The sequence below is a fragment of the Lissotriton vulgaris genome, chromosome 3_1 (genome assembly GCF_964263255.1).
Source record: "Lissotriton vulgaris chromosome 3_1, aLisVul1.2, whole genome shotgun sequence".
Classification (NCBI taxonomy): Eukaryota; Metazoa; Chordata; class Amphibia; order Caudata; family Salamandridae; genus Lissotriton; species Lissotriton vulgaris.
In genome coordinates this window covers 2090834571-2090847408 of record NC_141689.1, presented here as the reverse complement: position 1 = coordinate 2090847408, position 12838 = coordinate 2090834571, and the positions used below count along the sequence as shown (strand labels likewise).

The window sequence follows — 12838 nt, the reverse complement described above, 5'->3', positions numbered from 1 at the left end:
CTGTTTGGTAATCAGGTGGACTCCGCTTTAGAGCGGTTTAAAGAAGGCCGGGCCACAGCCCGAGCATTGTACTCGCCTCTCCAGTCCTCCAGTGTCAGCACCAGATGTTCAGGGTTACGCCTGGGCGCTAGCTTGCCAGCAGAGATCACCATCTCAGAAAGTGCTGCAGCCCATCCAGCACTTCTGTGACCCCAAAGAACATGCTGATAGAAGAGGACAGGGCCAACATCAACTGGATCAGTCCTTCTCTTCTGTGGCCAGTCCATTCTTGATTTCTCTCATTTTGCAAGGAATTTGCACTTGGATACCCTCCAAAAATAGCGTTACCGAAAGTGAGAAACTTGTTCACCAGTTTGACTGCTTTTATCCAGCGGCTAACTAAGTAACCCTTAGAAACAGAAATGCCCTCATTCTCAGTCTCTTTGCAGACCATATCATAAGTGCATTAAAGGTTGGGAATTACGCTACCATGAGTTCTGAAACTTACCTTCTTTGTTAGTATGGCAGACTCAATACCCAACATCCAGCTGAAAGTTCTGCATCTACATTTGTCAGTCATTAGCATCTCACCATCGAACTGTCAATTTCTGGAGATTCAAATGAAACTTTTAAATGCAAATTCGTTCTCGAACTGCTTTTATAAAGAAAGTAAAATATATGGGTTACAATACAAATGGTAACAGTTAGAAAGAGCGCACAGCAAATCAAGGTCAATGTAAAGTTGCAATTTGTAGAAAGGTGCTCAGGATGAAACGGGGCCGGTTACCACATCCCCAGAGGTAAACCACATAAGTGGTTTAATAAACAGTATAATTGTCTTCCGAGCACTCAAAATCATAAAACACAGTCTTTCAAATGTCGTTCTGCTCAATTTAATGTCTAAATTCAAGTGTACTTCAATCCAAGATCCATCACATAATTAGACGCAGCCAACACGTCTTTCGTCAAGTCCGTTTAGACATATGACTTCTTCAGGGCAAATTAATCTCACTAAGGCGTCCACAGTATTCCTCTGGCCCGGTTTAAATATAGTCTTCTCAAAAACTCCACAGTCAATACCGGGCTATGTTCAAGCAATATTGGTCCAGTCACTGTAATGGATACAACACGGGTATGTGTCCTTATTACACAAGCCGTAATGGTTACCGGGCTAAGTTCGCCCAATCAGCAGAAGTCTTCGCTGTGGCTACTGCATGAGTACGTGTTCGTTCATATCAGGGAAACCTCGAGCTTTCCCTGATATGAACGAACACGGACACATACCCGTGTTGTGGAGCCTTAGTGAGATTAATTTGCCCTGAAGAAGTCATATGTCTAAACGGACTTGACGAAACACGTGTTGGCTGCGTCTAATTATGTGATGGATCTTGCATTGAAGTACACTTGAATTTGGACATTAAATTGAGCAGAACGACATTTCAAAGACTGTGTTTTATGATTTTGAGTGCTCGGAAGATAATTATAAAATATATGGGTTATTGCTGTGTTTGTTAAGAAGGACATATTTGACTTGATTTAGGGCATCTTGAAATTTACAACACATTAAACCACATCAGACTCGGTCTATTTGTGAGATGGCCGAGGTTTAGGGGAAGGTGATCCGCAACAAAGGGACAAGCCTCCGCAACCTAAGTGCACTCTGATGGTCCTCACCAAAAAACCCATCACTCCTTCCATATTCGTTATCCAAGTGTATTTCCTGCAGGCTATCACTGCCTACGGAATTTGACACAGACCTTTTTTCTCTGCAGTGTCATGATGCAGCAAAGTGACTATACAGAGCCAAATCTGATCTGTCACAAAATACTTAGGTCCCGAATAAGATTGCAGTCGGTCGGACCGCCGACTGCTATTGCGGCAGTCCGACTGCCGCATTTTGATGCGACCACCGTGCAGGCAGTCGCAAAGCTGCTGGAACTGAGACAGTGGCATGCTGTGGCCACTGTAAATTGCCACACCACTTGCTGCCACCATGCAGCACCATGGGCAGGTCCATGCACCGTGTGCCATTTACCATGCAGTGTATGGCACACGGTGCAGGGAGGTGAGTAGGTGTATTACATGTGCCCCCATGGCCACTTCTTCATGGACTTTGATGCCAGGGTGCCCTGTTTGGACCCCCCACAAGCTTTTCATGGTGGTGTTCCCGCCATGAAAAGGCTGTTGGAAAGGAATATCAAAATCCTGACGGCAATGCCTGGCTCTGCACTGCTGCCATTCAGGACTGTGACTCCATCGGATATCTGAGATCCTGTCAGAGGCAATGGTGTGGACTCCGACCTCTGGTCTGACAGCCGGTCGGTTGCAGTCCGAACGCCATCATAATTGGCTTCTTAGTAACTTAAATGTATATAGTGGGGTTGTTTTAAGTAAATGTACATACTATTGGTGTTAAATTAATTTTAGTATTCATGATGTGATGCATTCAGTAAGTCTAAATGATAAACCAAAATCAACCATATTTCATTATTGGAACAAACTAATTTGCAGCTGTTGAGCTGTAGTGGTCTTCTATTAAAGAGTCAGTGCTGCATTTATGATATATATATATTTTTTCTTTCAGTGACCATTATTGGTGGAATCGTTTTCCTCGTGTTCGCGCTTTCTGCACTGTTTATAAGCCCAGAGTCTGGATTTTAACGAACTTCTTATCAGATGTTGTGTGGACTGGGATATTGATGACACCCATTTTACAATGTACTGCTGTATATACTGTACAGAATAGTGTACTTACATGTGCAATGGTTCGAGAAAGAAATGCTGTACAGCCCGTCAGATTTTTGTATTGAAAGCCTTTGTCAGTTCCTCACTTTTCTGCAAAACAAGAAAGTGCAAGGACTTGAGTGTATGTTTTGATTTTAATTGTGTTTTTTGGGAAGAGAGGGTGGTGGGTACTGTTTGGGAGTGTATGATTTAAAATGTTCTTCCACGTCAGTTTTCCACAATGTTACCTGAAAATGTTTTGCCATACTGTGCTTATTTCTTTTATATTGTTGATAAAAACAAATGCAACAATATTTAAGTGGTCAATATTTGACAAAATGCTATTTTTCTTTTGAGGTAATGGAAAACTAAAAATCCAGATGTATTTGTATATTTTCTTTAGACATTCTGCAAATATAATCTGGAAAGTACTTACATTGCAGTGTTTGAAAAAGTGACAACCTTATTTTTTGCATAGTATTGCGTGCATTTTTTAGGGCTGAGCTTGTCGAGTCACTGATATGAAACTCCTGTCAGGTTTTAGGCGATCCATATTGAACATGCAGGAAATCAATTTACATGTGATGAAGTTCATATTTTCTGTTTTCTCTTGTTATGAAAACTTTTGCTCTTTAATTATTAGCCTAGCTCAGCATTTCCATATATTTCTTGACCGTATTCATCAATTATGTCTCTTTCTCCATATAACTTCACATCATTAGAGAAATAGGAAGTGTAATGTCTTGGCTTTGCCGTGTATTATATGAATTACTTGAAAGCTGTTTGATGGGGCACTCATTTACTGCAGCACAGTCTAGGTATGTTTTATTTGCAAAATGATAGTCCGTTACACCCTTCTGTCCATACCACTCATATTTATGGAAAAGAGAGCATTGATGGTTTGAGTAGACTGAAACTGGCTGTACATAAGTGGGAATTCATCAAATACATAAACATGACCTTGTGTTCAGGACATACATATTCTAAAAACAATATATTTGAATACCAAGTCATGTATTACTAGAATTTTGACACAATTGGCACTCTAGCTCTTGTCTTTGAGTAAATATTTTTCTGTTTATATATCATAATGCTGCTAAATCATGTTGCATTGCACGTCGTACCAACGAATGCAAGTATTCTGCCAAGTATAAGGGATTGTAAAATGGCTCACCGTTCCATAGTGAAATCCACCATTGTGGTTAGCAATACATTGTTGGTCTTACTGAATTTGGTGAATGGAAGACCTATACTTTTCCATGCTGCCAAGCAGAATATTCCAACTTGGTTCCATTACCGAACAGAACAGACCAAGCAGAATGTTCCAGCTTGGTTCAATTACCTAACAGAATAGACCTACAGTTACTGTTTTGAACCAACTCACTACTCTATAAAAAGACATTGGATCTAGCCAGCTGGTAAGGGTGATTCCACATAGTTATTTAATAGGGAGCAAGCAAATGATCATTTACTTTGTAACTTAATGAGTCAATCCCTTATTGAACTATGTGAGATCCATCACACTTGAAACAGAAGGCATTTTGTGTAATACTTCAGCTAACTCCGTTTAGGACATGATGGGCTCCTGCACAAATACCCAACACATTACATAACTATCAGCAATACAATCTATACTTAAGAAATCTTAACTCACTCTGCACTTCATTCCATCCCAATATTTTCAGCAGTCGCATACTGACTATTGAACCTATTATTGAAAAAGTCAGAGGGAATGTACGTATGTTTTGTATTGGGTTGGGAGAGTACTAACAATGGGTAGCTGTCAATAACGAGTTTGTTTTCCACTGTGGGGGTTCCAAGAGTCTGCAAGTGGGCAATGAGATTGAAACTCGAGTTGTCTGTGAGGTCACTTGGAACGACAAGGTGGAAATCTCCATTCTGTTCCCAACTACAGTCTACTATTTTAAGTTTTGTATTCCCCCCTTCCCTCCAGTCAGACCTCCGGCATAGGGGTAGAGGAGCCATAGAGGAACAATGCAAATCATGACTTCACCTCCCCCAGACTCCTTTTAAAAATACCTGTCATCCTGTCACCCACTTCACTGCACCTAAAAAAAAAACTGTTGACCTGCGACTCAGTCCTCCAGTGAAATCTACCCTCATCCATTTAGATTGGGTATTCTACTGACCTGATGTGAGATCAGTGAATGAAATACGTCTTTTGGTGATGGTTCCTCTGGAGGCCATTCTTAACAATCGGATTGTATCATGCAGTGTTAATTGAAACTAAATGATAATAGTCAGGGATATTTTTATGTGTGTCAAGGAAAGTTATGTGGCCACGTGTGTATTTTCTCAATTTTAAAAAACAAGAACAGGAAATTGCTGCCAGTTTTGTGACCATACATCATTGCATTAACTTGCTCTTTTTCTCCTAGTTGCAAAAGGTCCCCATTTTGATCTTCTCAATCTTAATTATTTTCTTATGACCTCAACTCACGTGATGAAAGCACTCCAACCGGATCCAAACTATTTGACTGTAAAAACAAATTAAAAAAAAGTGAACGAAACTTCCTTGCTCCCTTGTGATTGATTTTATTTCAAGTTTTAAACCGTACTTTCTAAAAGAAAGACAAGATTTCAACATAATACTTCTAAAAAACATAATGTTTCTAAACATCTTCATTTGTATGTCAAATTAATAATATCATTTTCACTCACCACTCCATCTCTGATTTCCTGTATGAACAGCAGTCCGCATTGGTAATGTCAATAAATCTGGCTTTAGCTGCCAGCATGTGGCTTTTCCAGTAATTTGTTTTGTTTTCAAATGGTCTTCATAAAACTTTATTACAAAAAGAAATTCTGGGATGTTGGCCAATGCACGCCCATAAATGCACTTTATAGATGGCCATCTTAAAATGGTGTTTGTAATACACTTTTACAAACATTTTTTAAAAGATCGCTGCCTGCCTGTGACCATCAGTGATTTTTTTTTTTTTTAAAACAAAGATTGAAATATGGCCGCGCAGGCCTGCCAGTCCCGAAAATGTAACTGGACTACTTTGTATGTTGGTAAAATATTGTTTGAACAGCATATGCTACTCGTACAGAATAGAGCCAATGAAAAAAGTGTTGACTGACCTTTTGCTCCAAGCAGTTTGTTGTCGGGAGGAAGAAAAATGTGATTGACACTAAAATAGATACATTGATACATGGATGAAGAAGGTTACTGAAAGTGTTTGAATTTATATTCGAGAACACAAAGGTTAAAGTGACATTCTAGTTAAATGTTTAATGAGCTAAGACTTAGCCTTTAAAAACCAAAAGACCAATGAAATATGCCAATTACAGTTTAGTGAACTAGCTGGAACTTGCGCCCGGTAATGTCCAGCTTACGACCTTACATAACATCACTCATGACATGTTAAAATAACCTAATTGATGACACCATCGAATAAATGGGATGATTTCCTAAAGGCTTCAAGGAGCTGTAATTAAGCAATCTAGATCTGCGCCCAGTGTTGCACACGCCTGAATAATGATGGACATAATCTTGGGCCACATATTGGACACAAGGCAAATCTGTCAACTCACCAACATTTGATGGATGTTACTCTTTTTAGTGCTATTCACCGACCTAACAAAAATGTGCCTCCATAGTTTAATAAGGTCACCCACTTTAAACCTTTAACTACTTCCAGTCTGTTTTGTATTCACCTTAATGGGAAGGTTATCTTTAAGATTTCACATGATCCACAATTTCATTCAAGAGGATGAGCTGTATGCCACTGAAAAGCCACCTTCTTGTACGCCCTATGGACATCCCTTTGTTGTTTGGTAAATGTATACTATGCACATTGCTGAGATATGTACAATGGAACACATTTTTACAATGCCAGTGTGATATTATCTCGGAGTTGGACACCCCTACATTCTACATATTCAACGATCAGCAGTACCTCAAAATCTTCAGTGGAGTTATAGAAATAAATGTGTACACCTTATAAAAGTCCTTGCTACATAGTTTGTGTGTAGCACTGTATTACAACTGTTTAACATGGGCACATGCCCACACATAAACTGGTGGATAATCTATTGTCAACACAAGATTTGGCCTTCTCACAGATATTTAGGAGCAGGATATGGCTTTAAGCCACTTCCTATATTCAAGCAAACCTTTACAACCCACATCAAGTAAACTCAGCCTTAATTTATCTTGTTTTACCGTGTTTAACATGGAGTATTTCTTGCAACCCAAACTTATGATTTGTAAATGGTGCGCCATACAACTTTGATCATGTACAATCACACTTCTCTCCAGGGCTTATGCTGTATCAATGCTGTGCACCCAAACCTGTACACTCTAGAGGTATGCTGTATAGGACCATGGTGTTATCAGTGATGTCACCATAACATAAACTCTTAGCTTAAAATTGCGGGTAATGTAAAGTCTTTAAGAGGATACTTCCATTAAGGGTAATGGAATATTAGCCACAGGTGTAGCTTTCTGAATTACTTAAACTCCACAAACCATATAGGATGGTGTCAAACTAACTGGATGACGTTATCAGTGATTACATCCGTTATGTCATTTAGCATGTCATGAGTGATTTTAACCCGAGGTCATAATCAGTGCTTAAAGAATGTGTTATCCCCTTTTTGGACTAGCACAGAGGACTATTTATCTTGCACAAAGAGGTTGGCAGTTAGGTGTGGTATTCTGAGCTTCCTATTCCAGTGCATGGAGCGTGAAGTGAATCCTCCTTTCCCTATAATGAATGCACATTTGACCTCCAAAAAGTGTTATAACATTTCTAATGATTTTGCACCTAATAGTGTCTCCATACTCCTTTTGATTTTGCTCCTAAAAAGGGCTTTGTTCGTAACTGTAATTTGTGCCGCTAAAAGCTTTCCGAGCTCATGCTGCGTTGCACCCAAGGTGATTTGTGCAGTTCACAGTGGCATCAACAAAAAGTGATATGATAAATATGTATAGCTTTTACATGTAATGTGACTCCTACTACATTCTCTGTGTACTGAGTAGTTTTGCATCTGAATGCGATACTGCCCTCCTAATGACTTGGCACAAAAGTTGATTTTGCATCTGAATGTGTTTCTACACCTGGTTGTGAATTTGGTTAAGTGCTATTTTTGCACCTCAGTGAGATTCCTATTTCCTGTTCGTATTGAACCTAAATGTAATATTGAACGTAAATGGGCTGATTCCCTTAAATGTAACTTTTGTTTCCACAATTTTCTCACTGCTGGATTTTGCATCTAAATGTAATAATATGATAACTGCTGATTTACACTCCTAAATGTGATTTTGCAAAACAAATTGATTTGTGCCCTAAATGTTTCAAACCTCGTGCTGATGTTGCACCAAGGTTGATTTTGCATTTCATTGTGCTGTCAACCAGTTGCCTGTCCTACTAACATACAACTTTCATACCCAGTGTGACATCTTGCTACTTTATTTTCTTCTCTGTACTTGGTGATTTTGTACCCAAATCCGATCCTATCATTCTTGATTCATTTTCATCCATCTATTTGTGCCTCAAAGCATGTTTTTACACTGTAGTGTCTCAACACTTCTGTTGATGTTGCATCTAGATGTGATTTTGCAACGAAATTTAGTTTTGTACCTCAAATTTGCTGTGATTCATATACGAGTTTAAATGTTGTACACCTTTTATACCAAATCCAAATCTTCCTACCATATTTGCAGGCTTTACTGGTTGATACACTATAGCTGCATATTGCAACTGTTGTACACTGGCTTGTCAAATTTTCTGCACATTTTTTGCTTGGCCTTACAACCACTAAAACTGCGAAAACGTCATATCCAATAAGACTTGAGGATAAATGTAACAACACATTAGAGATCTGATAATGCCCTCTCATATCTAAAACTACCCTTAAATTCAATAAACATTGAAGGACAATACCGTAAGCCTTAATCAGTGACAAATACTTTCGTCCCAGGATAGATGCTGTTAAAACTGATCAACTTTTCCCTTTTCCCGCTACCCACCCTCCTGGACATACCCCCTAAACCTATACATTATGCCTTTTCCTGTTAGTGTGAAAAAACACAAAACTTTTTCAAGGTAAAACATGTATTGTCTCAGATTACAATCACCAGAAATGTGATCTAAATATCACACAATGTGACAATTGTAAGCTTGTGATCCAATCCTTTGAAATGCACCTTATGGTTTAACACTGAGCAATCTCTACACACATCACCACTAACTTACTCCTTTCAACTTCCGCCATCTCCCATTTATCACCAGTACACCACTTGTGGAATGAAATCAGGTAACATAATCCCTGTATAAATTCAGATTGTTGGGATCATAGCCTGGAACTAAGCTACTCCTGCTCTGATACATAGCTAAGTGTTGTCAAGGACCAAAACACATCAGTCTTCCATAGTAATTAGTTCCCCTTAATACAGCTGCCATCTGTCAACAGACTTTCCCTTTCCGGTCCACTATACCAAAATAACAGCACTCAACTCCACACAGACCAAACATAGTCCTACAATAACTCCCTTCATACTTCATTACAGCAGCTTACTACTAACCTGAACAGATACCTTCGCTGCAGGTCCATCTTGTGACTCGTAGGACCAATCATTGATCACACCAACTGTGAGGCCCAGTAGCACCTGTACCTAAAGCTTGTTAGGGCTATGCCCCGCTCATGTACTGATTTATAAAGTGCAGACAGTCCCACCGAAGCTTCCGGAGTTTGCTTTCCAATCCAATCCAATCCAAAAATTCTTTATTTCAGCCATATAGACCATAAAAGATTCAGTACAAGACATTACATACATTAAAATACATTTTAAAATACATTGTATAAAATTCTCTCTCATCCAGCGAGGAAGGAATTATAATGACAAAAAAAAAGTTCAGGGGGCTTTTTTCTTTCTGATCAGCCATACTGCCATTAGAAATTTGGATACAGCGAATACAATGTGACCCAAGGTGCTGGTTTTCATGATTCTGAATGCCTGTGCATACTCTCTAAACCCCAGGTTCTTACAGAGCGGCGCTATCCAGTATTTTCTGGGCCTTTGATATGCAGGGCACACAAACAAGATCTGGAGGTCATCTTCCTCATGGATGTTACAGCAAGGACATGTTTTATCACCCCCGTTGGTCCACTTGTGGGTAAATGAGTTAGTGGGAAGTGTGCCAAGCCTCCATTGAACAAACAATTTCCTCGCCAGGATGGGGAAAATAAAATCTATAAAAGGTTCAAAAACATACGAATTTTTGGATTCCAGCAATCGCGCAGTTAAAGTGCCGCTATTTTGAGCAACCATCATAAGTGCAAGGGACCTGTCTTTGTAGATTTGGGTCAAGGCTTTGCGCGAGATTCTTTGGCAACCTCGCGCAGGATCCTCCCATAGGTCACGGAGATTCATGGTAAGCAGTTCATTTTTTACAGATGGCGATCCAGGGGATTTAGCCATTGCAGTTCAAGCTCATTACGTGGGTAAGATCCTCCCTATAGTGATGAAGTTCATTTGTGGACCAGAGCCTGTGCCAGAACTTCACTGGCTTTGACACAAGCTCCTCTGCAATAGGGGGGAGACCCATGTCCATTCTTAATGGCAGGAGTGGCGTGGCTCGTGGGAGAACTAGTAAGCGCCTTAAAAAACTATTTTCCACTATTGGTAGGTCTTTTCCAGCTTTGTACCCCCATAACTCACTGCCATACATGGCCGCTGCCTTGGCCTGAGTCCTATAAGTTTCAAGGGCCGGGCTTATGGGCTTGAAGGAGGAAGTATTGGCCACCTTCAGGATTGCGCCCGACAGCTGGGACAGTTTGACCCTTGATCGTGCTATCTGACGGTCCCATGATAAATTTTCCTGCAGTGTTACCCCCAGATATATAAAGGTAGACACCCTCTCAAGGCTGACAGTACCCAGGGTGGGATTGGGCCTGGTTTTAGTTGGTGGGTTGAAGATCATGTACTTGGTCTTCTCTGTGTTCACCTCCAGACCGTGTTGACGACAGAAAAGACCAAATCCATCCAGGATCCTCTGGATCCCCATGGGGGATTTGGAAAGCAGGAGGGTATCATCGGCAAACATAATTGCCGGAACCCTCCTGCCTGCCAAATATGGGGCGTCGTTGTCCTTGACGTTTTCCAGATATGAGATGACATTATTGATGAATAGACAAAACCGGGTCGGTGCCAGGACACAACCCTGCCTCACCCCTCGACGAACAGGGAACCTGGGCGAAAGATTGCCATCCCTCCCACACCTGACCTGCGCATAGTTGTTCTCGTGCAGCCTGGTTATGATGTTAAGTAACTGGGGGGGTACTCCTAGCTTTTCCAACACCTCCCACAGTTTCCTGCGCGGGACTAGGTCAAAGGCTGACCTCAGGTCCACGAAGACCATGTACAGTCTTCCCCCCTCAATCCTCACCGTCTTCCAGTAGAGGAGGACGAGGCGGAAGATCTGATCCATGGTCGACGTGTTTTTTCTGAAGCCAGCCTGCAAGGGGCTCATGATATCATTATCCTCTACCCAGTCTAATAGGTGGTTCAGAATGAGGCGCGCAAAGAGCTTTTGGGGGACATCTATAAGGCTAATCGGCCTGTAATTGGCCGGGCTCAAAGAAGACCCTTTCTTATATATCGGCACTATTTCAGCCCCTAGCCAAGAACAGGGGACCTCCATACCTCCTAGTATAGCGTTGAAAAGGATAAGAAGGTACGGACCCCAGATGTCAGGATGGTGTCTGAAAAGATCCCCAGGTAGCTTGTCCAACCCCGGTGCCTTTCCCAGCGCTAAGCGCTCCAGTGCAATCACCACCTCACCTAAGGAGAATTCCAGGGCCATATCCTGGGAACAGGGGGACTCCACCGCCATCCCTTCGGGCCATAGAGTGGTTTCTTGATAAAGTGCTCCGAAGTGAGCCTCCCAAACAGAGGGGGCGATGTTGGGTTCCACTGCGGATTTGAGTTCCCCCGTCCCGTTATTTACCAGGGCCCAAAATTTTCTAGAGACTTTAGTTTTTAGGGCTTCAGACAGATCATGCCAGTGGTTCCAATCCCACTCTGCCCTTGCATTGGCCAGTGCTAGCTTGTACTCCCTCCTGAGGACTACTACCTTCGCCTTGTCGCTGCCCTCTTTAATGGCGGAGATTAATTCAGATTTGATTTTCCTACAGGAAGAGGTGTACCAAGTGGGGGTACGAGTCTTTTTCCTTCTTAATTGTACCACCGGATTGAAAACCTCTGCAAGGTCCCTCACTAAATCCTGATGAATGCCAGATAATCTCTCATTATAATCAAGGGGTCTCGGTTGATTTATGAGAGCGTCCACCTCCTGGAACCTGGGGAGTGCTAGGCCATATAACTTGTTTATAGCATCTTCTTTATCAATCAGCTTCCCCCATTTCACCCGACGCCTATTTGTGGTGAGGAGCATGTCCCCCTGATCATCACCAGAGTCAGTAGTTGGCGACCCTACTGCGGGGACTGGATGCTGGATCTCCAGTAGAAGAGAATTATGGTCACTATCTGTCCTCGGAAGCACCCTGAAATCGTGAACTTTAGGCCACATGGTGATGTCTATTAATATATAGTCCAGCCTTGACTCGTGGCCCTTTCTGTTAAATGTGCACAGTGAGGGAGTGTCAGATGGGGTGCGTCCATTACACGCCCTCAGTGCAAAGTTCAGGGTGAGGGACGTAAGTTGTACTGCCAGCGGGGACCAAGCTTTGGGGTGAGGTGAGGAGGAAGGTGGGACTCCCCAGTGGTCATCCTCAGCGGTGAGAGCACCCTCCTTTAGACCTTCCAGGGGTTCGAAGTGGCAGTTAAAGTCCCCTCCCATCACTATTTTGAGGTCACCTGGCAATTGACCTAGAAAGGAAGACAATTCATCTAGGGTGGGGGATTCATTGGCCGCAGCAACTGGTCGCGAATAGACTTTAACAATTGCCCATGTTTTTCTACCAGGCCATCTAAGCAGCACACACTGGATGTCCTGTGAAAGTGTGACCATCCTTTCCGCCTGACACCCAATGTGGCTCGCAACCCAGATCGCTAGACCTCCCGAGGGTTTCCCCCTCCCGTTCCACTTTGCTGGGATTTCGAAGATATCAAACCCCCTTCTAGTCTTTGGTTCCCTTGCCCATG

The 12838-nt window shown here is 41.9% G+C and overlaps 1 protein-coding gene across 1 annotated transcript in view; it reads left to right on the top strand.

Moving 5' to 3' along the window:
* TMEM165 (transmembrane protein 165) overlaps window positions 1-5234 on the top strand; it is a 155217-nt gene extending 149983 nt beyond the window's left edge. The window contains exon 6 of the mRNA XM_086962636.1: window positions 2564-5234. Within this exon, the coding sequence (XP_086818762.1) occupies window positions 2564-2640 (77 nt within the window). The 3' untranslated portion in view covers window positions 2641-5234. The remainder of the gene's footprint in view (window positions 1-2563) is intronic.
* Window positions 5235-12838: the final 7604 nt, after the last annotated feature.